Here is a 27,954-nt window from a genome sequence, read left to right as displayed (position 1 = left end):
TGCAGAGCCTCCGCTGGTGGCTGAAATAGTAAAGAGTCTATTGCTGATCCTGGCTAACCCCACAGTGAGGGCACTCTTCTTTCCTCAGCTAGCTCATAAAAATGAAATTATCTTGCTTTACTTGCAAAAGATATTTTAACTTTTAAGTTCCTTCCGCATCTTCCCCTGCTCCTCTTCTTAAGCTTGGATGAACCACTTCATTTAATTGTTGATTGTGGACTTATGGTCAGTTCAGTGGGCTCCTCATTATAGAGGGAACAGAAAACCCTCATTTGCACTTGATTCCTATACTTCTATTTCTGCTGATGCACCTGTCACCCTGCATTGGACAGGGTTAAGGTGGGCATTGGATAGGGTTAAGGTGGGCCTTGGACAAGATGCAAATTCATTTGGTGGCTCAGACAGTAAAGAATCTGCTTGCAATGCAGGGGACATGGGTTTGATCCCTCGGTCAGGAAGATCCCCTGGAGAAGGGAATGGCCAACCCCTCCAATATTCTTGCCTGGAGAATCCCATGCCTAGAGGAGCCTGGTGGGCTACAGTGGATGGGGTCACGAAGAGTCAGACATGACTGAGTGACTTTTACTTTCATTTGATTGCGAGCTCTGACCATCTTCCTGATCCAAGGTGGCGTATTCACAATTCCAGGAAACTAGGCTGTCAAGCCACATGTTAGCCCCTTTATTTCCCTAAAGTAACTTCCCCATTTAAATTTGTTTTTGTGTCCAAGCTCCAGAGAAACTGCCTCAGGAAGCAGAGTTTACCATCCTTTGGGTCACTGTGGGGGGACCCAGGTGATCATGGTGGCTGCCTCGTGGAAAACCTCTGCATGTGTGGTTCTGTGTAAGTGCATGCCGGACCCCACATGAAAGCTGAATGAAAGTCTTTGCTCTTCCAGCCCTCGAAGCCCCTAGAAAGTGACGAGGACTCTCCTCTGGTGACTCTGTCCTTCGCGCTCTGCATCCTGGGGAGGAGAGCTCTGGGCACCGCGGCTCACAACATGGCCCTCAGGTACCCGGGGAGACAGTTGGCACAGACACCGGTTGGCATTTTATGTGCTGGACAGACTTTTGTCCATCATTTCCTTTAAAGTTGGACTGCCTCAACTTCTTCCAGAGCGTTCTCTCTCTAATAAATCATGTTGGACCTGTGAGAAGACTTTTTGATCATGGTGATCTTTTAGGGAGTTAAATGTGGAAATGGTATTAATAAGGAACAGTCAAAACCCTGGAATTCTAAGCATAGGACCTTCTATGTTACAAGAGTCTTTGCAAATTTTGGGGGGAGATTAAATGAAATCATGTGTATGTCAACTGAAAAATCAGTCATAACCTGAAAGTAGCAAATGTTTTATTTGGTGGGAATGTTTAGGACACTGGGCCCAGGGGATGGCATCTCGGCAGCCCTGAGAAGCTGCTCTGAGGAGGCAGAAGAGGGAGTCAGGCTTTATACAAGTTGGCAACAAGGGGGCCGGTAGCCTGAACATCAAAGATTATTGTTAAGTAAGGAAAACCAGATATCATATTAAGGAATTTAGTGCTCTTCTATGTACGGGAAGATGCAAGAGTCTGGGATTATTAAAGTCATTTCTTTCATATGCATCTCAGCTGTCTGGGGCCAGCATCCTGCATATTTATAGAGGTATGTTACAGAGGTATTCTTCTCTTGCTTGAATTCCCTTTAGGGCTCACCAGCTCACACTTGGGTGCAGGCATGCTAAGTCGCTTCAGTTGTGTCTGACTCTTTGTGAGCCCATGGACTGTAGCCCACCAGGCTCCTCTGTCCATGGGATTCTCCAGGCAAGAATACTAGAGTGAGGTGCCATGCTCTCCTCCTGAAGGAGGGAATCTTCCCAACCCAGGAATCAAACCTGTGTCTCTTACGTCTCCTGCATTGGCAGGTGACTTCTTTACCACCAGCCCCGCAAGGGCTGTAACTGCTGATGACTGTGACTTTCTCAAGTTCCGCATGTAGGAAGTGGCGCTGCTTGTCAGCATGGCTCAGAAATTCATATTTGGAGGGCTGGAATTGTGGATAGCTATGACATTTCTTGCACACCAGTATGGCAGGAGACATTCCATTTCATATGTATGAAGTGCCTATGATATTCAGCAGAATTAATGTTCAAAAACATGTTAGTTCTCCACCCATTTTTTTTTTCCAGAAAAGGAAATGCTTACTTCTGTGCTTTAGTCCAGAGCCTACTCTGCCCTGACTCTGTGGGGCTTTGATGACTGGATGTTGCTTCTCCTGTTTTTTCAAACTCTCTTTCTGCTGGATCTTGCCCCATTGCATGTTAGTAGCCCAGGTTTCTCTTCTTAAACAACAAAACTATTTTGAGTTTAATTTTCAGTTCTCTCCTGGCCGGTTTACCCTCCTTCACCCTCTACCCCTCAGGTCTTGCCTTCACAAACAAGCCCTTGAACTTGAATCACAAATGAAGTTGTACTCATTGTGCGCTGCACTCCCCCCCCCGCCCACCCCTCATTTCCTTCTCCAGGGAAACAGCTCTTGTGAATTTCATCAGTCACCTTCTCATCATCCCAGTCAGTGGCCATTTCACAGACTGCCCCTTTGGTATTTAGCACTGTGGGCTAGATGTTCTGGATTCTCCCTGTCCATTGAAGGCATCTTGGTTGGTGCACACTAGTCTCCCAGGGTCTTATAAATATCCCGATGCCCGAGCCCTACCACAGGGCAGAGCCATCATGTCAGGACCCCTGCAGGTGGACTACTCAACAGGACATTTTATTGTCTCCTGGGAGCATCAGCATGCAGCCAAAGCTGAGAATCATGCAGATCCAGGGAGCTTAAAAAGAAAGCGCTCTTCTATGTAATGGTTTCTCCTTTACTTGGGCTTTCTTCAAGATTTCTAAGTTGTATTGCTGAACCTGTGTTCTGCAAAGGGGTCCTTTTGATACTCTACTTGAGTGCATTCAGGGGTTATTAGGTACGACAAGCTTCTTAAGGGCAAAATCCACTTACGTGCTTGGTTAACAATCCTCACAAGGAGGGGCCATTGGATAAACAATTCTGAGGGGACTTCGGAATGCCCTTCCCGCAGCGGGTAGCTGAGTCATCCCCAGTGGCGAGTCATGGGCAGATGTCATCCCAGACGTGAGTGCAGTGGTAAGGGGTGAAGTGGTGTGGCTGGCAAGCCCTCACCCTTCTCTGGAGAGGAAAAGGTGAGAACTGAGGCTGTTAGGATTCAAGACAACTAGTCTTTCAGCACCCACACTTCAGAATTTTACAGATTTCTTCATAGGGGAGAAGTGCTCGCTGATTATTGTGTTGGCCTGTTCTAGAAAATACTCTGGGGGAGAACTGGCCTGCTTCTACCCCCTCTCTTCCCTCCTACCTGACAGCCTCCTACTGTGTGCTGTGCTAAGTTGCTTCCATCATATCTAGCCCTATGAACTGTAGCCCAAGAGGCTCCTCTGTCCATGGGATTCTCCAGGCAAGAACTCTGGGGTGGGTTGCCATGCCCTCCTCCAGGGGATCTTCCTGACCCAGGGATGGAACTCACATCTCTTATGCATCCTGCACTGGCAGGTGGGTTCTTTACCACCAGCTCCACCTGGGGAGCCTCATACTGCTGCTGCTGCTAAGTCGCTTCAGTCGTGTCCGACTCTGTGCGACCCCGTAGACGGCAGCCCACTAGGCTCCTCTGTCCCTGGGATTCTCCAGGCAAGAATACTGGAGTGGGTTGCCATTTCTCATACTAGATGCAGGCAATTCCCTTTGTGGTCATCTGGGACTGAATTCAAAGATTGAGAGTCTATCAGAAGGCCCCTTCGTGAGCTTTGTAAAACAACCTACTATAAATATTGTAAATAGGAAGTACTCTTTGAGAAGGGCTTCAGAAGATTCAAGGCTCTATATCATAAAATGAGTCTTCATACATTCATAGCATCCAAGCATCATTTTTTGGATCGATGGAAGTGGCAGATTCATTTTGATATTTGGCAAAACTAATACAATTATGTAAAGTTTAAAAATAAAATAAAATTAAAAAAAAAGAAAGATATGACTTTCCATTATAATCCTCAACAAATTAATTGATGATGATTAAAAAATAAATAAATAAAATTTTCTTTACAAATTGCAAATAAAACGCTTCAGCAATTTCACTTTTTCCATTCCCATCCAACGTATTTTCACTTCTTCGATCTTGTTTGTGTGGCTTGTTCCAATATTTCTGATCCAGGTGTTTCTTGCTTGGTCTGCTTTATTTATTTTTTCCTTGATTGAGCACCATGCCTAGCAGCTGCTTTGTCAACCTTGTTTTGATGGAATTTTTCTTTGTTTCAAAAAGCTTCTCATACTCCATGTCAGCTCTGCTTGTTCCAAACACAGTGATGAGATAAGTCTGGGAGTAATACTTTTGGTATTCTAGGGAAAGATTTGATTATCTGAGGCCGATTCACTCCACTGAGCGGTCCCATACTGTAATAAAACCCTACAATGCATTTTCATTTCGGTCCTTGACGTACTAAAGATATATGTTAGACGCTGCCCTGGGCTGGGGGTTGGAGTCTAAGTCCACGAGGTTCTGATGTATGTGGAGGTATTGTGGGGGCGGGCAGGGGCACAGAATGAGCGGGAGCTTGGAGCAGGGTCCCCACCTCAACTCCAACCAAACAGCCATGCTCTACTTTTCCCTGAGCTAGAGTTCATTCAAGAAATGGTTTTACTTGTGAAAATGGTTTCAGAGCTCAAAAATTTTTTTAAACATAAATTTCTATGGATATAGTCAAACTGCTTTCCAAAACTGCCCCAATTTCTATCCTCACCATGAATATTTTGCCATAACTTAAATAGTTAATCTTTTTTAATTTGTCTAGCCTAATGGGTAAAAAAAAAATCATCTCATTCTTATCTGAATTTGCATGTCCATAATTAATAACGAAGGTAAGACTCTTTTTAAGGATTTATTGGTCATTTTTTTTCTGTGAAGTGCCTGCCCATGTGTACGTTCTATCCACTTCTGTGAGGTCGTTATTGTTGTTCAGCCCCAAGTCGTGTCTGACTCTGTGACCCCCGTGGACTGAAGCATGCCGGGTCTCCCTGTCCCTCACCATCTCCCAGAGTTTGCCCAAGTTCATGTCCATTGAATCGGTGATGCCGTCCAACCATCTCATCCTATGTTGCCCTCTTCTCCTGCCTTCAGATCTTCCCCAGCGTCAGGGCCTTTTCCAATGAGTCAGCTCTTTGCATCAGGTGGCCAAAGAATTGGAGCTTCAGCTTCAGCATCCATCCTTTCAACCAGTATTCTAGGTTGATTTTCTTTAAGATTGGCTAGTTTGATCTCTGAGCTGTCCAAGGGACTCTCAAGAGTCTTCTCCAGCACCACAGTTCAAAAGCATCAGTTCTTTTTCGCTCAGCCTCTTTTATGGTCCAACTCTCACATCTGTTCATGACTACTGGAAAATCCACAGCCTTGCCTGTATGGACTTTGTCGGCAAAGTGATGTCTTTGCTTTTTAACACCCTGTCTAGGTTTGTCATAGCTTTCCTGCCAAGAAACAATCGTTTTCTAATTTCACAGCTGCAGTCACTATCTGCAGTGATTTTAGAGCCCAAGAAGAGGAAATCGGTCACAACTTCCACCTTTTCCCCTTCTATTTGTCAGAAGTAATGGGACCGGATGCCATGATCTTAGTTTTTTAAATATTGAGTTTTAAGCTGGTTTTTTCACTCTCCTCTTTCACCCTCATCAAGAGGCTCTTTAATTTCTATGAGGTACTTGCTGGTTTTTAGAAGCTATTCTCATATTAAGATATTAATATGTGTTAAATGTTTTCTGTCAAGGTGCTCTTGTCTTTATGGTGGGGCTGCTATGCCTCATTTTCTTCTCAGGTGACATTTATTTTATTTTAAAGTATTTATTTATGTATTTATTTAGCTGTGCTGGGTCTCAGTTGTGGCATGCAGGATTTAGTTTCATAACCAAGGATCAAACCCAGGCCCCCTGTGTGGGGAGTGCAGAGTCTTAACCACCTGACCACCAGGGACATCCCTTCTCAGGTGAAATTAGACCTCACATTTTATAAAAACCTCAGCTGGAATTTTGATTTAGATTGTATTACATTTACAGATTAGCTTAAGAAGTAAATGGACATTAGTCAATAATATACTGTCTCTAGAATCATTCAGTTTTTTAAATGTCTCTCAGTAGCAGTTTATCATTTTATGGAGATTTGTAATACTTAGAAGATTTGACCCTAAATATTTTATAGTTTTATTGTGACCATGAATAGACTCCTTTTGTCCCTATCACATTTTCTAATGGCTATTGCTGGCTTACAGGAAAGTTATTTCTTTTTTCATATTGGTCTCATTCTGGGCACCGCTCACTGAACTCTGTTATAAGCCTCTTATTTCAGTGGCACTTTCCTGATGGTCCAGTGGTTAAGACACCGCCTTAAAATTCAGAGGGTGCAGATTCCACCCCTGGTTGGAGAACTAAGATCCCACATACTTCACAGCCGAAAGACCAGAACATGAAACAGAAGCAATATTGTAATAAATACAATAAAAATTTTAAAAATGAACCACACTTAAAAAAATCTTTAAAAAATATTATTTATATTAATCCTATTTGATTTTCTGCTGGAAAGACATATCTGCAAATAATGACAGTTTTGCTTTTTCTTTTCCGATAGGCATAACGCAATTCTTGTTACACTGGCTATGACCTCCAAGTGGAGGTGGGCATCTGTGTTAGTTTCCAATTGCTGCTGTAACAACTTACCACACATTAGGTGGCTTACAGCAACATAAACTAGTGATCTTACAGTTCTGGAGGTTGAAAGTGCAAAACAGGTGTCACTAGGCTAAAACCCAGGTGTCAGCAGAGCTTCGTGCCTTCTGGAGGCTCTGCGGGAAGAATCCGTCCCCTGCTCAACAGGCTGCCTACATCCTTACCACGCCTTCCTCCATCTTCCCAGCCATCTGTGTAGCATCTTCCAGTCTCTCTCTCCAGCAAACTCTGTCTCACCTATGTCTCCCTTTTACATATGAGGGTCCTTACGATTACACTGGGTCCTCCCAGATAATCCAGGAAAATCTCCCCCTTTAAATTACTCAATTTAATCATATCTGGAAAATTCCTTGTGCCCAGTAAGATAACATATCCACAGGTTCCAGAGAGTAGGACATGGACATGTTTGAGGGGCCATTGTTCTGTTCAGCACAGCATCCTCACATTAATCCAGACATTCATGGGCATAAATGTCAAATTTTAGCATTAAAAACTAAGCTTTGTTTTAGGCTTCTATTAGACAGTTTTTATCAGGTTAGGAATTTCTGTCTCTTCCTCAATTGCTAAGACTTTTTATCAGGAAAGGATGATGAATTCTTTGAAAGTTTGAGGGCTTACATTCAGATGAAATTATTCTTCTTAAATCTATCAGGTGGGCCAAAAAGTTTATTCAGATTTAAGTACCAAGACACATTTTTCATTTTCACCAAGAGCTTTATTGAACAATATATTCACTAACTGAGCAAACGTTTTAGCCAAACTAATATTAATGTAATTGGTAATATTAACAAATTTCTTCATTAAAACATCCTTATAATTCTGAGATAAGCTCTGATTGGTTATGATGTATTGTTTTTATGCAACGATGAATTCACTTTGCTAATATTTCATTCAGTATAGCTTTATTATATATTCAAAGTAGGAGTGTCTCATGATCTGTGTGTGTGTGTGCACATACTTTATCCTCATACAATTTTAACTCAGGAGTATACTCTTATGTGTACTCTCTGAGACCAAACAAACAAACAATATCATTCCCACATATTTAATGTTAAGGAGTAAAAGATGATTTTTGAACACTGATTCCCTAGGTAAGTCTTACACAGCAGCCTAGCAGCAGTCACAAGCTCTGCTCATTTGATGGGTTTCTGGGGGACATATTTTAACTTCACAACAGTGACATAGCTTTGACAGGCTATCCTCAAGGAATAAAAGCATGTACATGCAAAGTTAGAGAGAAAGTGTAAGTTGAGAATCAGCTTAAACCAAATGCAAGTGAGCAAAAGAGTACAAGTATATAAAATGTCTTCAAGTAAAATATGCATATGTTTAGGGAAATAGAATGAGTTAATAAGGATGTGACAACCAAAAGCTGATAATGGTTTTAATTTGGAGTTTGGGGCCTTTCTCCTTTGTAGAACTGTGTCTCCTACTGAATAAAAGCATACATATATAAAGGCATGTTTTAGGAGGAAGTCAAAATAGTTTCAGTGACCCCAGGGGCGAAAAGACAGCTTGGTGACTGCCTTCCAGTAAATTAGAGGGGATGAGTAGATCCTGGTTGATGTCTGTTTATAGAGATAACAGTGAGAAGGTGGCTGTACTTTACAGCAGCATCATGTTTGCTTGAAGAAGAAAGTTTACTGGCTCTTGGAATACATAGGCTTCTAAGAGGATAGAGGGCAGGAGGAGAAAGGGGCAGCAGAGGATGTGATGGTGGATGGCATCATCGACTCAGTGGACATGAGTTTAAGCTAACTCCAGGAAGCAGTGAAGGACAGGGAAACCTGGTGTGCTGCAGTCCATGGGGTCACAAAGAGTTGGACATGGCTGAGCAACTGGACATCAACAGAGGATAGAACATGTCAAGATAAATGTGAGCTTGAAAAATGACAGAGAAATAGTGATGATGTTCTGTGCTAGACGGTGAGAGCCCTGAAAGACGACCTTGTGGCAAGAGGTCACTGTCACAGTCTGAGGTCACATCAACCATATCCCCACCCCTCCCACCCAGAGTGGACTGAGGAAAGCAGTGTTATTCAGGAATCCTATACATCATCTTAGTTTCCTTTCTCCATCTTCTACTGGATATGAGTCCCCACATTAGGGCCAGATGTCATACTGGATCATCTTGCAGATAAGACTGAGGTTTATCTGACAGACTGGGGTTCAGTTCAGTTCAGTCACTCAGTCATGTCCAACTCTTTGTGACCCCATGGATTGCACCACTCCAGGCTTCCCCGTCCATCACCAACTCAACTCAGAGTGTACTCAAACTCATATCCATTGAGTTGGTGATGCCATCCAACCATCTCATCCTCTGTCGTCCCCTTCTCCTCCTGCCTTCAATCTTTCCCAGCATCAGGGTCTTTTCAGTGTGTCAGTTCTTCGCATCAGGTGGCCAAGGTATTGCAGTTTCAGCTTCAGCATCAGAGCTTCCAATGAATATTTAGCACTGATTTCCTTTAGGATGGAATGGTTGGACCTCCTTTCAGTCCAAGTGACTCTCAAGAGTCTTCTCCAACACCACAGTTCAAAAGCATTGATTCATGGGGCATTCAGCTTTCTTTATAGTCCAACTCTCACATCCATACATGACAACTGGAAAAACCATAGCTTTGACTAGATGGACCTTTGTTGGCAAAGTAATATCTCTGCTTTTGAATATGCTGTCTAGGTTGGTCATAACTTTTCTTCCAAAGAGCAAACATCTTTTAATTTTATGGCAGCAGTCACCATCTGCAGTGATGTTGGAGCTCAAAAAAATAAAGTCTGTCATTGTTTCCATTGTTTCTCCATCTATTTGCCATGAAGTGATGGGACCAGATGCCATGATCTTAGTTTTCTGAATGTTGCGTTTTAAGCCAACTTTTTCACTCTCCTCTTTCACTTTCATCAAGAAGCTCTTTAGTTCTTCTTCACTTTCTGCCATAAGGGTGGTGTCATCTGCATATCTGAGGTAATTGATATTTCTCCTGGCAGTCTTGATTCCAGCTTGTGCTTCATCCAGTCCAGCATTTCTCATTATGTATCCTGCATAGAAGTTAAATAAGCAGGGTGACAGTATACAGCCTTAACATACTCCTTTCCCAATTTGGAACCAGTCTGTTGTTCCATTTTCAGTTCTAACTGTTGCTTCTTGACCTGCATACAGATTTCTCAGGAAGCAGGTCAGGTGGTCTGGTATTCCAATCTTTTCAAGAATTTTCCACAGTTAGTGGTGATCCACACAATCAAAGGCTTTGGGTTAGTCAGTAAAGCAAAAGTAGATGTTTTTCAGGAACTCTCTTGCTTTTTGATGATCCAGTGGATGTTATCAATTTGATCTCTGGTTCCTCTGACTTTTCTAAATCCAGCTTGAACATCTGGAAGTTCATGGTTCATGTACTGTTGAAGCCTGGCTTGGAGAATTTTGAGCATTACTTTGCTAGCATGTGAGATGAGTGCAATTGTGTGGTAGTTTGAGTATTCTTTGGCATTGCCTTTCTTAGGGATTGGAATGAAAACTGACCTTTTCCAGTCCTGTGGTCATTGCTGAGTTTTCCAAATTTGCTGGCATATTGAGTGTGGCAATTTCACAGCATCATCTTTCAGGATTTGAAATAGCTCAACTGGAATTCCATCACCTCTACTAGCTTTGTTCGTAGTGATGCTTCCTAAGGCCCTGTTGACTTTGTGTTTCAGGATGTCTGGCTCTAGGTGAGTGATCACACCATCGTGATTATCTATGTCGTGAAGATGTTTTTTGTATAGTTCTTCTGTGTATTCTTGCCACCTCTTTTCTTAATATCTTCGGCTTCTGTTAGGTCCATACTATTTCTGTCCTTTATTGTGCCCATCTTTGCATAAAGTGTTCCCTGGGTATCTCTAATTTTCTTGAAGACATATCTAGTCTTTCCCATTCCATTGTTTTCCTCCATTTCTTTGCATTGATTTCTGAGGAAGGCTTTCTTATCTCTCCTTGCTATTCTTTGGAACTCTGCCTTCAAATGGGTATATTTTTCCTTTTCTCCTTTGCCTTTCACTTCTCTTCTTTTCACAGCTATTTGTAAGGCCTCCTCAGGAAACCATTTTGCCTTTTTGCATTTCTTTTTCTTGGGTATGGTCTGATCACTGCCTCCTATACAATGTCATGAATCTCCGTCTATAGTTCTTCAGGCACTCTGTCTATCAGATCTAGTCCCTTGAATCTATTTGTCACTTCTGCTATATAATTGTAAGGGATTTGATTTAGGTCATGCCTGAATGGTCTATTGGTTTCCCCTACTTTCTTCAATTTAAGTCTGAATTTGGCAATAAGGAGTTCATGCTCTGAGCCACAGTCAGCTCCCAGTCTTGTTTCTGCTGACTGTATAGAGCTTCTCCGTCTTTGGCTGCAAAAATATAATCAATCTGACCTTGGTATTGAGCATCTGGTGATGTCCATGTGTAGAGTCTTCTCTTGTGTTGTTGGAAAAGGGTGTTTGCTATGATCAGTGCACTCTCTTGGCAAAACTCTATTAGCCTTTGCCCTGCTTCATTTTGTACTCCAAGGACAAATTTGCCTGTTGCTCCAGGTGTTTCTTGACTGTCTACTTTTGCATTCTAGTCCCATATAATGAAAAAGACATCTTTTTTGGGTGTTAGTTCTAGAAGGTCTTGTAGGTTTTCATAGAATCATTCAACTTCAGCTTCTTCAGCATTGCTGGTCAGGGCATAGACTTGGATTACTGTGATATTGAATGGTTTGCCCTGGAAACGAATAGAGATCATTCTGTCATTTTTGAGATTGCATCCAAGTACTGCATTTTGGACTTTTTTGTTGACTATGATGGCTACTCCATTTCTTCTAAGGGATTCTTGCCCACAGTAGTAGATATAATTATCATCTGAGTTAAATTCACCCATTCCAGTCCATTTAGTTCGCTGATTCCTAAAATGTCAATGTTCACTCTTGCCATCTGCTGTTTGACCACTTCCAATTTGCCTTGATTCATGGACCTAACATTCCAGATTCCTATGCAATATTGCTCTTTATAGCATCAGACTTTACTTCCATCAGCAGTCACATCCACAACTGGGTGTTGCTTTTGCTTTGGCTCTGTCTCTTCATTCTTTCTGGAGTTATTTCTCCACTCTTCTCCAGTAGCATATTGGACATCTATTGACCTGGGGAGTTCATTTTTCAGTGTCCTATCTTTTTGCCTTTTCGTACTGTTCATGGGGTTCTCAAGGCAAGAATACTGAAGTGGTTTGCCATTCCCTTCTCCAGTTTTGTCAGAACTCTCTACCATGACCCATCCATCTTGGGTGGCCCTACATGGCATGGCTCATAGTTTCCTTGAGTTAGATAAGGCTGTGGTCCATGTGACCAGATTGGTTAGTTTTCTGTGATTGTGGTTTTCAGTCTGTCTGCCCTCTGATGGAGAAGGATAAGAGGCTTATGGAAGCTTCCTGATGGGAGAGACTGACTGAGGGTGAAACTGGGTCTTGTTCTAATGGGCAGGGCCATGCTCAGTAAATCTTTAGTCAAATTTTCTGTTGATGGGTGGGGCTGTGTTCCCTCCCTGTTATTTGACCTGGGACCAAACTATGGTGGAAGTAATGAAGATAATGGTGACCTCCTTCAAAAGGTCCCATGCACGCACTGCTACACTCAGTGCCCCCGAGCCTGCAGCAGGCCACTGCTGACCCATGCCTCTGCCAGACACTCCTGGACACTCATGGGCAAGTCTAGGTCAGTCTCTTGTGGGGTCACTGCTCCTGAGTCCTGGTGTGCACAAGGATTTGTTTGTGCCCTCCAAGAGTCTGTTTCCTCAGTCCTGTGTAAGTTCTGGTGGCTCTATGGTGGGGTTAATGGCGACCTCCTCCAAGTTGGGAGCTCAAAAATCAGCATCAAGATTTTACATTCAGGAGAGCCCAAGAGTTGTGGGAAACCAAGATTCACCTCTTGTTTGTGCTTGTGCACACACTCACTTGCTCTGAGTCCCAGCACAGAGGCAGCAGCTTGGAGAACACCTGGATCATCCAAGAAGATTCACTGATTAATTTCAGGACATATGCTGAATGGAAGGGATCTGGTGGGACTTTCTCAGGGGACAGAAGTGTTGGCATGTGCCTTTTCCCCCCTCTCCTTCCACATTGCTCACCAGGTACTGGTTGAGGTCATTTCTGTCATTCTCTGCTACTTAGCTAACACCATGCACCCTGTCCTGGAGTCCTCTGAGGACCAGCCTTGCCCAACCTGCCAACAGTCCCCTCAAAGCAGCTCCCATCCCAGGAGTCTTGCCCTGTATATCACCATGCCCAGAGCAGTAACAACCAGGCCTCAAAACAGCCAACCTGGGGCCAAGCACCACCCATCAGCCACCCATAGCAATCATGACCCAACCACAACAGGAGGTGCATTCAGCCCACAGGGTACTCTGCTCTGGTGACCTGGGGGAGCGGTGCCATTGGGCCCACTGGACACCTAATACATAAGGTCACATTTTCAAGGTTAAGAGATGTAGCTGATATACCAAATACATAGAAACAAGTAGAGAGAGTTGAATATAATGGAAAAGAATCTGAAAGAGAATATATATGCATATATACGCACACACACAGATATGGGCTCCCCAGGTGGTGCAGTCATGAAGAATCTACCTGCCAATGCAAGAGACACAAGTGACATGGGTTTGATCCCTGAGTGGGAAGATCCCGTGGAGCTACAGTGGCAATCCACTTCAGTATTCTTGCCTGGAGAATCTCATGGACAGAGGAGCCTGGAGGGCTACAGTCATGGAGCTGCAAAGAGTTGGGCATGACATGACACACACATATATATATATATAAAGTTGAATCATTTTTTTGTACCTTGAAACTAACAGATTGTAAATTAATTATACTCTAATTAAAAAAAATATAATTTAACCCTCCCCCCAAAAAAACCTGATAGGCAAAAATGAGGACAAAGGGATATCTTTCAAATGAAAGAAGACAAACCCCAGGAAACAAATTAAATGAAACTGAGATAATCAATGCAGCAGATAGAGAGTTTAAAGTAACAGTCATAAACATGCTCACTGAAATTGGGAAAAGAATGGAAGAACACAGTGAGAACTTCATCAAAGAGATAGAAAATACAAAGAAAAGAGCCATTAAGAATCCCCCTCTGTGGGAAAGCCTTCTCTTACCCCGGTCTGGGGCACAGGTCCTGCGCCGAGCTCCCACTCCATCGCTTCTCTGAAATGTCTGGATGTCTTGAGGAAGCATCCAGGTTCTGGTTCCCTGAGTCTCAGACCTCCCTATGCCCCAGAATCACTTGGGGATCTTGGTCAGAATATAGACCCCAGACCCCATCTCACACATGCCAGCTTAGAATCATTGGGAGCCGGTTCTGGAAATCTATTTTTATTCTGAGCAGTTGCCAGGAGGTCGTTTCTTCCACAGCCAGCCTGCTTCCGGTCCAGTGGCCTCCAGAAGCATCTTTCACCAGATAATAACAGTTGATCCCATTGATATAGAGGCCCAGAAGTACTAAAACGTCATGAAGCCAAACATACTTTTAAAAAGCTTTTCATCAAATCTTGTCTTTTAACTACTTCTCACTTGAGAATTATTATTTCTCAATATAGCTGGCATTTAGTTGAAACCACATCCCTGAGATTCTTTCACCATGTGATTGCTCTCCAATGATTATCTGAGTTTCTACAAGATAAACATCCTTTGTTTATATCTAATGCCCATATTGCCTGGACATTCCAGTTCAGTGAAAATCAGAACTGATCATAGTGAACATTGATGATGCGCTCCATGGGTTTTGGGAACAGTGCTAAGTGCTTGACACGAGTTGATACATTTCATTCTCTCTCAAGGCATGAAAGAGGATGAGGTAGGTGCTATTGTTGTTGAGTCGCTAGGCTGTGTCGGACTCTTTTGTGACCCCATGGATTGCAGCCTGCCAGGCTCCTCTGTCCATGGGATTTCCCAGGCAAGAATACTGGAGTGGGTTGCCATTCCCTTCTCCAGGGGATCTTCCTGACCCAAGGATTGAACCAAGGTCTCCCACCTTGCAGGCAGATTCTTTACCATCTGAGCCACCAGGGAAACCATACACCAGTTTAAACCTTGGAAAATAGCTCATCACCGACCTCAGGAAGGTAAGGTGGAGAATAGTTCAAGACTTACACATTCATGGTATTTTTACTGTGGGGTCAACTGAAGCCTTTGAAGAGATCAGTCCATTCTAATACAACCTCTGAGCTAGTCTTTAAGAAGATGACTCCAGGTACACGTTTTTAAAGAGATTCTGTGTTTCCTGGAGAGGTGGGTGGCAGGAGGGAGGTATGCTCCTTCAATGTCATGCGTGTGCTAAGTCACTTCAGTCGTGTCTGACTCTTTGTGACCCTGTGGACTGTAGCCCACCAGGCTCCTCTGTCCACGGGATTCTCCAGACAAGAACACTGGAGTGGATTACCATGCCTTCCTCCAGGGGATCGTCCCAATCCAGGGATCAAACCCACATCTCTTAGGTCTCCTGCATTGGCAGGTGGGTTCTTTACTACTAGGGCCACCTGGGAAGCCCTTCAGTGTTGCATGAGATGCTAAATATCTGTTCCCACCTGTCTCATCCTCTTTCTAAACTCCTTTCTGGCCTGTTTCCTCTTAAATGAAAGGATTTTAATACTATATCTTATACAGGCAACCATGGGAATGAGCTGAGCTGATGGAATGGAAAGCACTCAGTAATGTACAAACCACCAGAGAAATGTAAGGTATCCTTTCTGTCTCACTTCTAGTTGCTCAGAGCTGGTGCTTTTAAAAAAACAATATGTTCACTGAAAGATTATTTATGAAGTGTTAGTGGTTTTAATATTTGTGTAACTTAAAATTCTGAGATGCCCTTGAATAATACAGATATCTACAATACTCTCAGGTACACAAACTACTATATTTCCTGGTACTGAACATAATAAGACTGCTCTAACTTCCACCCATAAAACATTAATCTTTCAAAACCACACCTTTAGGAGTTCACAAATTCTTATTTCTCACGAGTTTTTAAAAATTATATTTAAACCTTCTTTAAAAAGGAAGCTGAAATCCTCAAACCAAAAGCCTTAATCTGCCTTTCACAATGTTTATCAAATCATCATGATGTACTTTTTATTTATTTTCTTTCAAGTTGGATATATGATTTTGTTTTTATAATTTTAATTTTTTGACCTTTCAAATAAGGTAAAAATTGTGTCAATTACACCTCAATAAAGCTGAAAAAATTGAAATCAAATACAAAGAAAGCCTTAATCTGAACGAATTCTGAGAAATAGATCAATGAAGAGGATCTTTTATTCATCCCACAGAAAAAATACATTTAGTAATTTTAGCCTGAAGAAAATATATCTTGTGTTTAAAGAACTCAAAGATTAGTTGTCAGGAGTTGCTTTTGGACAATGATCAATAAGAGCTTATCAACAGTAGGATACTGATACCAAGGACCATCCCCTCTTGCATGGATTGCTGTTTGTACTTCCAGCTCCTTTAGTGGTCAGGAGTGATGGGATCAAGCACGCATGGTTGGGGGATCCCACAGAGGAATGAATCATGTATGAAACACGCTGCCTCTCCCACAGTGGAGATGCTCTCTGAGCTAGGATACTAACTTAGATAACCAAGAACTCACTGCCTAAGAATCTCCATTACTAATTAGTAAGCATGGGAAACCCAGCCTGCAAATCACAGTTGTTCACATATGTTCTCTGAGGGCTCCATGTACAGCAGTGCCCTGCAGCAGAAGGCTCTTCACGATGCCCATCTGTAAACATACAGTATACGAGCCTGTTTGGGCATTAACTTGAACATATCAATCCTTCTGGAGAGTCCACTGGGAGTCCTGCAGAAACTATCCCAGCATTAGAGTTGTTTCCACCTGAATCCCAAGAGTCATTAACACTGGATCCAAGATAATGAACCAGTGTCTAGAACTTAAAGTCTGTATCTTTAATCATAATGGGCAAGGTTTCTCAGAAGCAGCATTATTCACATTTTAGGTTGTGTGGCTCTTTGTTGGGGGGGACTGTCCTGGGCGTTCCTGCCTGGCCTCTACCCACTGGGTGCCAGGAGCTGTGACATCCAGAATGTTTCTGGATATTGTCAAATGTTTCCTGGGGGCAAGAATTTCCATGGACTGAGAGCCAGTGAGAAAGGGTGCAGGTGAGAACTGGGCTGAGTTGGATAGGGTCATAGGCAACATCTGGCTAGACTCGAGCCCTGAGGACTCCTCTATGGATAAAGAAAGATGCTGTAAAACAGTGAAACAGGAGTGAAAACAGCTTTCACTTCAGCTGGCCATTCTCAAGTTGTCCTGCTCTGTGAAAGGTGATGGGCGAGGATGCTGAAATGGGCGGGACCCGTTAAAGCATCATCTTCATGGAGCTAGACTTTCTGCCAGGGCTGCAAGCAACAGCCAGAGCTTCAGGCCAGAAAATAACTGTTTCCAGAAAGGTTGTGTACATCTGTGCTTAAGTGCTGATGGCCCCGACCTCTTATCTGTACTCACCACCAATGGTTATGTCATCATAGAATAGGCAACAGGGTCAGGAACCAGAAAGAACAGGAGTAAGTTCAAGCAGAGTGTCACAGAGACTCAGCTTGGTGGTGGTTGGTATCTGCTAGGGGTGTGGAGTGACTCTGAGCAGAAGCTGAATCGTCCTTTCCAACACACGTGCACACATACAAACATGCACCCTTGTACACGCACACACACACACATGCACATCACACATAAATGTGTGCTCATCTCAAGCACACACATATACAAATGTGCACTCATGTACATGCATATACACACACACATACACATACATACACACAAATATGCAGCCACACATGGACAGGCACATACACACACACACACGTACACACACTTATGATGGTGAGGTATTATGCAAGTGCTAAGTGTGTGGAATGTGGGTTAACATTCCAGAAGAGGTGCAGAAGGCTGGTCCCAGAGTGTGTCACCAGACAATCCTCAGTGCAGGGGCAACCCTGTCCATTTGTGTGGGGACGGGGCAGGGCAGGCTCCAGAAGAAACCTGGCCCAAGTGTAGTCATGTGTTAGAGACGCACATCCACATGTAGAGAACTGGACCGCAGCACTGAGATGAGCCTAGGCTTACATGGCACCACATTTGTGCAAATAACTGCAACATTCTGAATAAAGATAGCACTAAGGGGCCAAGTGTTGGCTGTTCTAGTCCCCACAAAGGCCAACCTTGAATAACTCAGATGTAACCCTGTTTCCCTGCTCCAGCTGTTAGCCTCGGGGTGGGAGCCTGTCATCTCTCAGTAGAGTCTTAACAGAATAAAGCCTGGTGATTCTGCAAATCAGAAATGCGTGGGGGCCACCTGGAGACCTCTCCTCTCCTCTCCTCAGAGCTTCCCAGCTCATCACATCTCTGCCTTCTTCCTCCTCATTCTCCTGAAGATAAAAGGCAGATAATGAAACACCTTATATTTAGGATGCCTGTATCTTTAAGGTACTAGGAATAATGCCCCACAATCTAAGGGTAGTACCCTCAATCTAGTGAAATTCTAATTCAGGCTTTGTTTTCTGCATGGAGACTCATTTTTTAAAAAAATTTTCATTGACATATAGTTCATTTACAATGTATTCACTTCTGCTATACAGAAAAGTGTATATATACATTCAATTATATATCTATACATTCCTCTTTAATATTCTTTTCCATTATAGTTTATCACAAGATAATGAATGTAGTTCCCTGTGCTATACAATAGGACCTTGTTGCTTCTCCATTCTCTCTCTCTCTCTATATATATATATATATATATATGTTAGTTTGCATCTGCTAATCCCCAATTCCAGTCCTTCCCTCCCCCAACCCCCTCCCCCTTGGCAACCACAAGTCTGTTCTCTCTCCGCGTGATTCTGTGTCTGTTTCATAGATAGGTGTGTGCATTGAGACTCGTTTTAATGTAATAGCAGTAAGTCTCATAATGTGTCATTTTCCTCTGAAAATAGAAATGATCGGTAAAGCATCTATCATTCTGTCAGTAGGGGCCTGAAATGGGCTCCAATCACTTATTGAGGTCCCGTGGAAGGGCGTTTTCTAGACTGGGGAATCAGGTCTGTGCTTGCCTTGCATACGCCGTCAAAGGATGAGCTGAATGCCTGGCTCTTCTCTTCCATCTACCTAGGCATCTCGGCAGGTCCCTTCATCTCCCTCTGCCACTGTCCTCAGCCCTACATCTAGAGGAGTGATTTCTCTAAACCTGTGTGCTAGCAGCCTGGCATGCTTCTAATCCTTTCTAGAAGAAACCCCACCTACTTTTAGCCCTCTTTTTAGTACTTACTGCTATCTGGCGACAGGGGCATTTTGGACCATTTTCAATAACAGCAGTTTGCACTGTTTTAAAGCTCCCCTCCCTTCCCCTGTCCTGTTGCATCCTTGCCCTGCCATCCACCCCTCCCTTCCCAGGACCGCAGGCAGCCCCAGGAAGTCTTTGTTCTGTGTGGGGGCAGCCTGTCTAGGACGGCTGCCTCCTGAAACTCTTCCTGGAAGGCTCTGGGCTCCTCAAGACTCTGGCACCTGCCCCACCCGCCTAGACCCATTTCCCACAGTCATCTCTGACCTTGAGCCTCAGCATCCCTCTCAATGGAGTTCTGGAAGGAAGTTAACGATTGTGGTGCGTTTTGCAATCACGTGCTCCAATAGCAGTCAGAGGAACTATTTCCCTGACATGCGGGCCTAATGTTCTGTGTTGAATCCAAAGTCTTGCTTGGTGAGCCAGGTCGTTTAAATCCTCCTCAGCTCCATCCTCAGAAAGTCCCTTCCACACACACTTCCTGGCTCATTATGTCCCAGTTCAATCCTATCAGGGCTGTTGTTTCTTGTGTAGCCGCCCAGTCCCACTCAGGGATGTTAGAAGCCAGACTCATTAGAGGTGGCTGCCAAGTGTATTAATGGACCTAGAGGGAAAGGATTAAGAACAGTTCTTTCCCTCCACATAATATAGGATGAATCGCTTTTCCAAACCGTGTGTTGATCCAAAAGGTAATGGGCCCAGACCATGAAAGGTGTCCCTTGGGTGCCTCTCTGCTCTCCACCCAGGTAGTAGTTACACGCAGGAAATGAAGGCAAAGCAGAAAAGCCCAGAAACATAAAAACCTGGAAAACCTGAGAAATCCTTTGGTCCTTCACTTTAAGCCCCTCTATCATGGGGGCAGCAGAGGATGAGATGGTTAGATAGCATCACCAACTCAATGGACATGAGTTTGAACAAACTCCAGGTGATAGTGAAGGATAGGGGAGCCTGGTGTGCTGCAGTCCACGAGGTCACAAAGAGTTGGACACAACTTAGCGACTGAACAACAACAACAAATCGTGTCTCATCCACTAGTCATTAACAAAAGGGTGGGATTGGGAGACCGGTATACTCTGAGAATCTGAACAGCCAATTTGAGATTTCACTTGGTGTCCTTTTCTCTCTCCATATGGTGAGAGAATCCAATTTTCATTACGAGTCACATAGTCCAAAAGTGCCATCCGGAAACAAAGAGGACGAGCAGAAGGGCCTGGACGCTTCCCAGGCCTCCCTGCCTCCCTCCTGAGACGTGTAGCCTTTCCAGGGCTCTCGGACCAGATGGGCTGCGTCTCCACACTCACTCTGCCTATGGATGTGGCAGGCTGGCTCTGACCAAGACTTCTACCCCCACACTCCGAGATCTGGTGTGTCACCAGCTATTCTTGATGGTAATCACTACAGCAGTTGTCACAAGGGTCCGAACATGGGCCGCAGGGTCAGGTGTTCAGTGGGACCCCCGCCAGATCAACCTAAAGACAGTAAAGTCCTTCTTGTGGTGTCACAGGGGAGACTTGGGCCAGTTCAGGGTGACAGGAGTCTGAACACCTTTGCTCCATGTGAACAAACAAACTTTGTTTCGCAGCCTGGATTCTTTCCTATATGGCCTCCATGCCCTCTTCAAAGGTGACTTCAGGATAACAGCCCGAGATGAGTGGGTGTTCGCAGACATCGACCTGCTGCACAAAGTTGTCGTCCCAGCTCTCAGGATGTCCCTGAAGCTGCATCAGGTAAGTATTCCTTTTTTTTTTTTTTTTTAAGTATAATCCTGAAACATTAGGGGAAAAATGACCTTTCAAAAACATGGTCCCCTTGCTCAGCATAATTCTGACAAGTGGGCTTCTGACTTAGTAACTAAGTGTGTGTGTGTGTGTGTGTATGTGTGGTATGTGCTCAGTCGAGTCCCCTCCACTCTGTGGCCCCATGGACTGTAGCCCTCCAGGCTCCTCTGTCCATGGAATTTTCCAGGCAAGAATACTGGAGTGGTTGCCATTTCTTACTCCAGAGTATCTTCCCAACCCAGAGATCAAACCTGCATCTCTTATCTCCTGCACTGGCAGTCAGGTTCTTTACCACTAGCACCATCTGGGAAGCCCAGCAACTAAGCATTGAGGCATTGCCTATTTTTGATGGTACCCATGGTGATGTGCCCTCAAGAGTCCCTAGGAGGTGGTCATCTCCCACTAGCATGGAAGAGGGGACTTGGCCGGAGAAAATGACATCAGAAGTGTCCACACTGTGGTGAAAAGCCCTAGGCTTCTATGCCACCAGCTCTATGGGCCCTGAGGCCACTGCAATAGTGAGGTGCCTTCCATCCACCCAGCGGGGCTGAGCGATGTGGAAGTGGACTTGGCCTTGCACCAGGCATCGGCTTCATTGCTGTGTGCACAGCAAGCCAGGACCAGCTCTGTGGTCCTCCCGACCCACAGATAAATTCTTTCCCCAGGACCAGTTCACTTGCCCCGACGAGTACGAAGACCCAGCAGTCCTCTACGAGGCCATCCAGTCCTTTGAGAAGAAAGTGGTCATCTGCCATGAGGGTGACCCGGCCTGGAGGGGCGCCGTGCTGGCCAACAAGGAGGAGCTGCTGACCCTGAGGCACGTGGTAGATGAGGGCACGGATGAGTACAAGGTCCTCATGCTCCACAGAAGCTTCCTGAGCTTCAAAGTGATCAAGGTATGGGAGCCGTCCTTCCCGGCTGCCACCAGCCTCCCGCCTAGGGGGACATGAGAAGAAATATATGGCTGGCCAACAAGTTCATTTGGGTTTTCATTCAGGAAAAACCTGAATGAACGTTTTTGTTTAAAATAATTTATTATATATATTTATTTAATTTTTGGCTGTGCTGGGTCTTTGTTGCTATGTGGGCTTTCTCTAGTTGTGGTATACAAGGGCTTCTCATTGGGGTGGCTTCTCTTGCTGTGGAGGATGGGCTCTAGGGCTCGCAGGCTTCAGTAATTGCAGTGCATGGGCTCAGGAGTTGCAGTTACTGGGCTCTAGAGCATAGGTGCATGGGCTTAGTTACTCTTCCATATGTGGGATCTTCTCAGACCAGGGATCAAACCTGAGTCTCCTACATTGGCGAATTCTTTACCACTAAGCCAACAAAGAGGCCCCCCTAAACGAACTTTTTTCCCAACACGGTAGCATGGATTGGCACAGACCCCATGCCCCTGGGCCAACATCCTCTGTCCAGAGCCACATTCCCCGGGGACAGGGGGAGCGGGCAGTGCTGGCCAGCATGCAGGGTGGGTGGCCCCGGACAGGCAGTGCATCTCTGCCAGGGCCCTTTCCCACTCAAAATGCTGGTGTGCAGGTGATGGCTTTGGCAAGAAGTCCTGGTAGGCTAGACATGCGTGGGGTCAGGATCTAGCTTGTTCTTAAAGACTTTCTAATTCTCTAAGATTCCAAACCTCCCTCTCATAACCTGTTCCTGGGCCGGATAACTTCCTTCTCAGAGATTCTCTTCATACAGCTTCAAATCACCGGGCTGAAACAAAGCCTTCTTTCCTTTTTATTTGATCTCCATGGCCGCATGAAAATGCCATCATATCCACCTTGCTGCCATTCAGACATCACTAAGAAAGCTTTAGGCCAAAGCATAGTGGCCGCAGGTACTCAGACCCAACAGTCTGTAGCCCCCCTCTCTCTCCGCCCCACCATACACTTTCCTCCCCGTGTCTTCCCCGCGCTGCAGGTGAACAGAGAATGCGTCCGCGGCCTTTGGGCGGGGCAGCAGCAAGAACTCATCTTCCTCCGCAACCGCAACCCCGAGCGCGGCAGCATTCAGAACAACAAGCAGGTCCTCCGGAACCTGATCAATTCCTCCTGTGACCAGCCCCTGGGGTACCCCATGTATGTCTCCCCACTCACCACATCCTACCTGGGGACCCACAGGCAGCTGAAGAACATCTGGAGCGGACCGGTCACCTTGGACAGCATCAGGGCGTGGCTCCGAACCAAGTGGTTAAGGTGGGTCTTCACGGCCAAGGCATTATTTACCTGGATGGGGTGGGGCTGCGAGCTCCGAGGCTTCTGGTAGGGATCTCACTGTCTGCCCATCCTTCTGTGATGAAAACTGCCGTGCCCAAATGTCCTCCAACACACCCTTTGTTTCAACAAGCCGTTTCAGATGATGACTCAGTGGGAAACGTCATCAGATGGGAGTCTCTCTCCCTCCCACTTCCATCCACCGGCTGAGACTTGGGTTTGAGTCCTTGCAAAGTTGCTGAGGTTACGGGTCTTTGTTACACATCTGTTGCAAAAAAACAGGCTTGAAACAGCCTCCTTGCCCCATCCTGCCCCCAGCCCTCATCTCTCGTCGAATAAGTTTTCTCACCCGGTGGTAACAGTGTTCCTGGTTCAGTTCAGTTCAGTCGCTCAGTCGTATCCGACTCTGCAACCCCATGAATCGCAGCACGCCAGGCCTCCCTGTCCATCACCAACTCCCGGAGTTCACCCAGACTCACGTCCATTGAATCGGTGATGCCATCCAGCCATCTCCTCCTCTGTCGTCCCCTTCTCCTCCTGTTCCTGGTTAGTTGGAACAAATTCTAAGTTGTTTTGCCTGAATCTAAAGGAGATCAGTCCTGGGTGTTCTTTGGAAGGAATGATGCTAAAGCTGAAACTCCAGTACTTTGGCCACCTCATGCAAAGAGTTGACTCATTGGAAAAGACTCTGATGCTGGGAGGGATTGGGGGCAGGAGGAGAAGGGGACGACAGAGGATGAGATGGCTGGATGGCATCACCAACTTGATGGACGTGAGTTTGAGTGAACTCCAGGAGTTGATGGACAGGGAGGCCTGGAGTGCTGCAATTCATGGGGTCGCAGAGTCGGACACGACTGAGCGACTGAACTGAACTGAACTGAACAGGGCTGTTTGTCGGACCTCAAAGCTGAGGGTCCCTGTGGATGGTGGAGACCGCGCGGCTTCTTCATCCGGGGAGGGTTTATTCATTTATCAGTCCCTGAGGGGCTTCTTCATCCGGGGAGGGTTTATTCATTTATCAGTCCCTGAGGGGCTTCTTCATCCGGGCAGGGTGTATTCATTTATCAGTCACCGAGGTTCGGGGAACAGAAACCCCTGCTTCCATCTGCATCCCATCTGCATCTCCATCGCTTCTCACCAGTACAGTGCGGTCTGCAGTCCTGCTTTGGACACAGATGCGATGGGGCGTCTAGGGGAATTAGACATGTTTGGTGAGAATCCTTGAAGCGTTTCTTCCTCTCAGAGTGCGGAAGGACTGCGACGCAGCGGGCCAGCCGGGCGCCGGCAACACGGAGGACATGGATGCGGGGGGCGCTCCGCCCGCAGGCGGCAACAGTGCCCCCAGTGGTGAGAGCAGGGAGAGCAGCGCGGAACAACCCAGAAAGGATGGGAGCCGCCACTGGTCACCCCGGGAAGGGACACGGAGGCCAGGTGAGTGCAGTGGGGGCCTCGTGTTACTGCCAAGGCTCCTCACGTCTCACTGGCCAACACCGTGGGCTATGTTGTCATTCTAACCTCTGAGAGACCGTTTACACAGGACAGATCAGTATTGGGCCAAAAGATGCCCCCAAGTATACTGACTCATATAAGTTCTACTCAGAAAAAAACTCTATTCTGTGTGTTAGATTCAGCTTTTATCCTTTATCCATCTGTCTGTCCCATACCTCAGCCAGCTGTCTGTCTGTCCATCGGTCCAGTGGTCAGTCTCTTCCACTCCATCTCTCACTCCTTCAGAGACCATCGGCTCATGTGTCTTTGTGTTAGGCAGTGTTACAGCTCTTCATCCATGAAGGCACCTCCCTCCTCCTGTGAATTGACCCACCCCCTCCAAGTCCCGTGATGAGGCAGCCAGGCTCCTGCCCTTCATTGCCTGGTCACTACAGCTCTCCACTTCCTCGCCTTGCACCTGACATTGCAGAGCATAGGGAAAGAGGCAAGATGGGTGCCAGCCGATGGGGATGGAAGAAGTTTGGGGTGAGTCTAAAGCTTAAAATCATGTTTAAACTAAGGCCCAACTAATTAGGCTCATTCAGATGGATGAGGTTCCAAAATCCCTCTGTACTTGGAGGAGAAGGTTGTGTTAGAAAAGGCGACCCTCGGCCCACATAGGACGTACCCAATTGGAGTGGGAGAGACAGATGCTTGGCCTGGCTCCCACCAGCACACTGTCCCTTGGCTTTGACCTTCAAAACCTGTCAGTGGTTTCAGCTTTTGGCCTCAGTACTTTTACCATCAAGAAGCATGCATTAAGTGCCTCTTTGTGTGTGTTTTCCTGTCAGCTCTGCATCAAGGGAGTAAGCAAGGAACAGTGCCTGCCTCCTAGAAGTGCCCAGAGCAAGGCTGGGGATTTAACTGAAATTGTGAGGATGTGTATAATGATGGGCAAGAAGATAGATAAGATTAAAAAAAGACAGATGGATGACAATAGATAGGGAGACAGAAAGATAGACAGTAATGGATAGATAGATATCAGTAGAAGATAGAAAGATAGGTTATAGGTATTTAGGGAGATTGAGATTATATAGATAATAGGTGATAGATGGATAGAAAATTGATAGATAATAGATATATAGCTAATTGATTGATGTGTGTGTGTGTGTGTGTGTGTGTGTGTTCAGTTATGTCTGACTCTTTGCAACCAAATGGACTCTAGCCTACCAGGCTCCTCTGTCCATGGGATTTTCCAGGAAAGAATACTGGAGTGGGTAGCTATTTCCTACTCTAGGGGATCTTCCCTACCCAGGGATCGGAACCCTCATCTCCTGCGTCTGCAGACAGATTCTTTACCACTGTGTCACCTGGGAAACCCATATCTCCTGTAAAGTATGAATAGCAGAGTGTTTTAAAAGAAATTTAATCTTATTAAGTTCATAGGTGGCACATGAAAGCTTTTGAGGGGATCTTCTCCACTCCAGGATTGAACCCTGGATCTCCCACATTGCAAGCAGATCCTTTACCATCTGAGCCACTAGGGAAGCCCCAGTTGGTTGATAGAGAGATAATAAATAATAGAAAGATAAATATACAGATAATATAAAGATACATAGGTAGGTTGAGCTATTTCAAATCCTAAAAGACGATGCTGTGAAAGTGCTGCCCTCAATATGCCAGCAAATTTGGAAAACTCAGCAGTGCCCATAGGACTGGAAAAGGTCAGTTTTCATTCCAATCCCAAAGAAAGGCAATGCCACAGAATGCTCCAACTACCGCACAATTGCACTCACTCACACACTAGTAAAGTAACGCTCAAAAATCTCCAAGCCAGGCTTCAACAGTACATGAACCGTGAACTTCCAGATGTTTAAGCTGGATTTAGAAAAGGCAGAGGAACCAGAGATCAAATTGCCAACACCCACTGGATCATCAAAAAAGCAAGAGAGTTCCTGAAAAACATCTACTTCTTCTTTATTGACTACGCCAAAGCCTTTGACTTGGTGGGTCACAAAAAAACTGTGGAAAATTCTTAAAGAGATGGGAATACCAGACCACCTGACCTGCTTCCTGAGAAATTTGTATGCAAGTCAAAAAGCAACAGTTAGAACTGAACATGGAACAACAGACTGGTTCCAAATCAGGAAAGGAGTACATCAAAGCTGTATATTGTCACCCTGCTTATTTAACTTATATGCAGAGTACTTCATGTGAAATGCCAGGCTGGACGAAGCACAAGCTGGAATCAAGATTGCTGGGAGAAATATCAATAACTTCAGATATGCAGATGATACTACCCTTATGGCAGAAAGTGAAGAACTAAAGAGCCTCTTGATGAAAGTGAAAGAGGAGAGTGAAAAAGTTGGCTTAAAACTCAACATTCAGAAAAGTAAGATCACAGCATCTGGTCCCATCACTTCATGGCAAATAGATGGGGAAACAATGGAAACAGTAAGAGATTTTATTTTCTTGGGCTCCAAAATCACTGCAGATGGTGACTGCAGCCATGAAATTAAAAGACGCTTGCTCCTTGAAAGAAAAGTTATGGCCAACCTGGACAGCATATTAAAAAGCAGAGATATCACTTTGCCAACAAAGGTCTGTGTAGTGAAAGCTATGGTTTTTCCAATAGTCATGTATGGATGTAAGAGTTGGATCATAAAAAGGGCTGAGCAGCAAAGAATTGATGCTTTCCAACTGTGGTGCTAGAGAAGACTCTTGAGAGTCCTTTGGACAGCAAGGAGATCCAACCAGTCCATCCTAAAGGAAATCAGTCCTGAATATTCATTGGAAGGACTGATGTTGAAGCTGAGACTCTAATACTTTGGCCACCTGATATGAAGAGCCGACTCATTGGAAAAGACCCTGCTGCTGGGAAAGATTGAGGGCAGGAGGAGAAGGGAATGACAAAGGATGAGATGGTTGAATGGCATCATCAATTCAATGGACATGAATTTGAGCAAACTCTGGGGGAGAGTGAAGGACAGGGAAGCCTGGCATGCTGCAGTCCATGGGATCTCAAACAGTTGGACACGACTGAGAGACTGAACAAGAACAAGATGGATAGATAGGTAGATGTTTGACAGATACATATATACACACATAGATACACAGAGATAAATAGATAGATGATAGCTCCTTAGCTGAAGATAGATGAGAGATGGAAGGGAGGCAGGAAGACAGGGAAGGAGAGAGAGGTAAATAGTTAGGTAGCTGAACAAAGTGACATCAGTTGCTTAGGGTGAAGAAGACCCCCTTCCTCGCCCTGTGGCATCTGCTCTGAACCCCGAGCAGAGCAGCTGCCGAGCCAGAGCCCTTCAGTGTGCAGCTGGCTCTCAGGCCAGGAATTTCTCATTGCTTAGTTAGTTAACAGTTGTTATCGTATGAGATTTTTAAGTTTCAAAAATCACAGAAGTGATTTTC

The 27,954-nt window shown here is 45.1% G+C and overlaps 1 protein-coding gene across 2 annotated transcripts in view; it reads left to right on the top strand.

Moving 5' to 3' along the window:
• PCNX2 (pecanex 2) overlaps nucleotides 1-27,954 on the top strand; it is a 311,141-nt gene that overhangs the window by 267,765 nt on the left and 15,422 nt on the right. For both annotated transcript variants that reach the window (XM_061404843.1, XM_061404842.1), the window contains 5 exons: nucleotides 899-1,011; nucleotides 20,695-20,839; nucleotides 21,556-21,786; nucleotides 22,808-23,082; nucleotides 24,344-24,531. In XM_061404843.1, the coding sequence (XP_061260827.1) occupies nucleotides 899-1,011; nucleotides 20,695-20,839; nucleotides 21,556-21,786; nucleotides 22,808-23,082; nucleotides 24,344-24,531 (952 nt within the window). The remainder of the gene's footprint in view (nucleotides 1-898; nucleotides 1,012-20,694; nucleotides 20,840-21,555; nucleotides 21,787-22,807; nucleotides 23,083-24,343; nucleotides 24,532-27,954) is intronic.

Source organism: Bos javanicus, chromosome 28, assembly GCF_032452875.1.
Source record: "Bos javanicus breed banteng chromosome 28, ARS-OSU_banteng_1.0, whole genome shotgun sequence".
Taxonomy (NCBI): Eukaryota; Metazoa; Chordata; class Mammalia; order Artiodactyla; family Bovidae; genus Bos; species Bos javanicus.
This window is presented reverse-complemented; position numbering and strand designations above follow the sequence as displayed.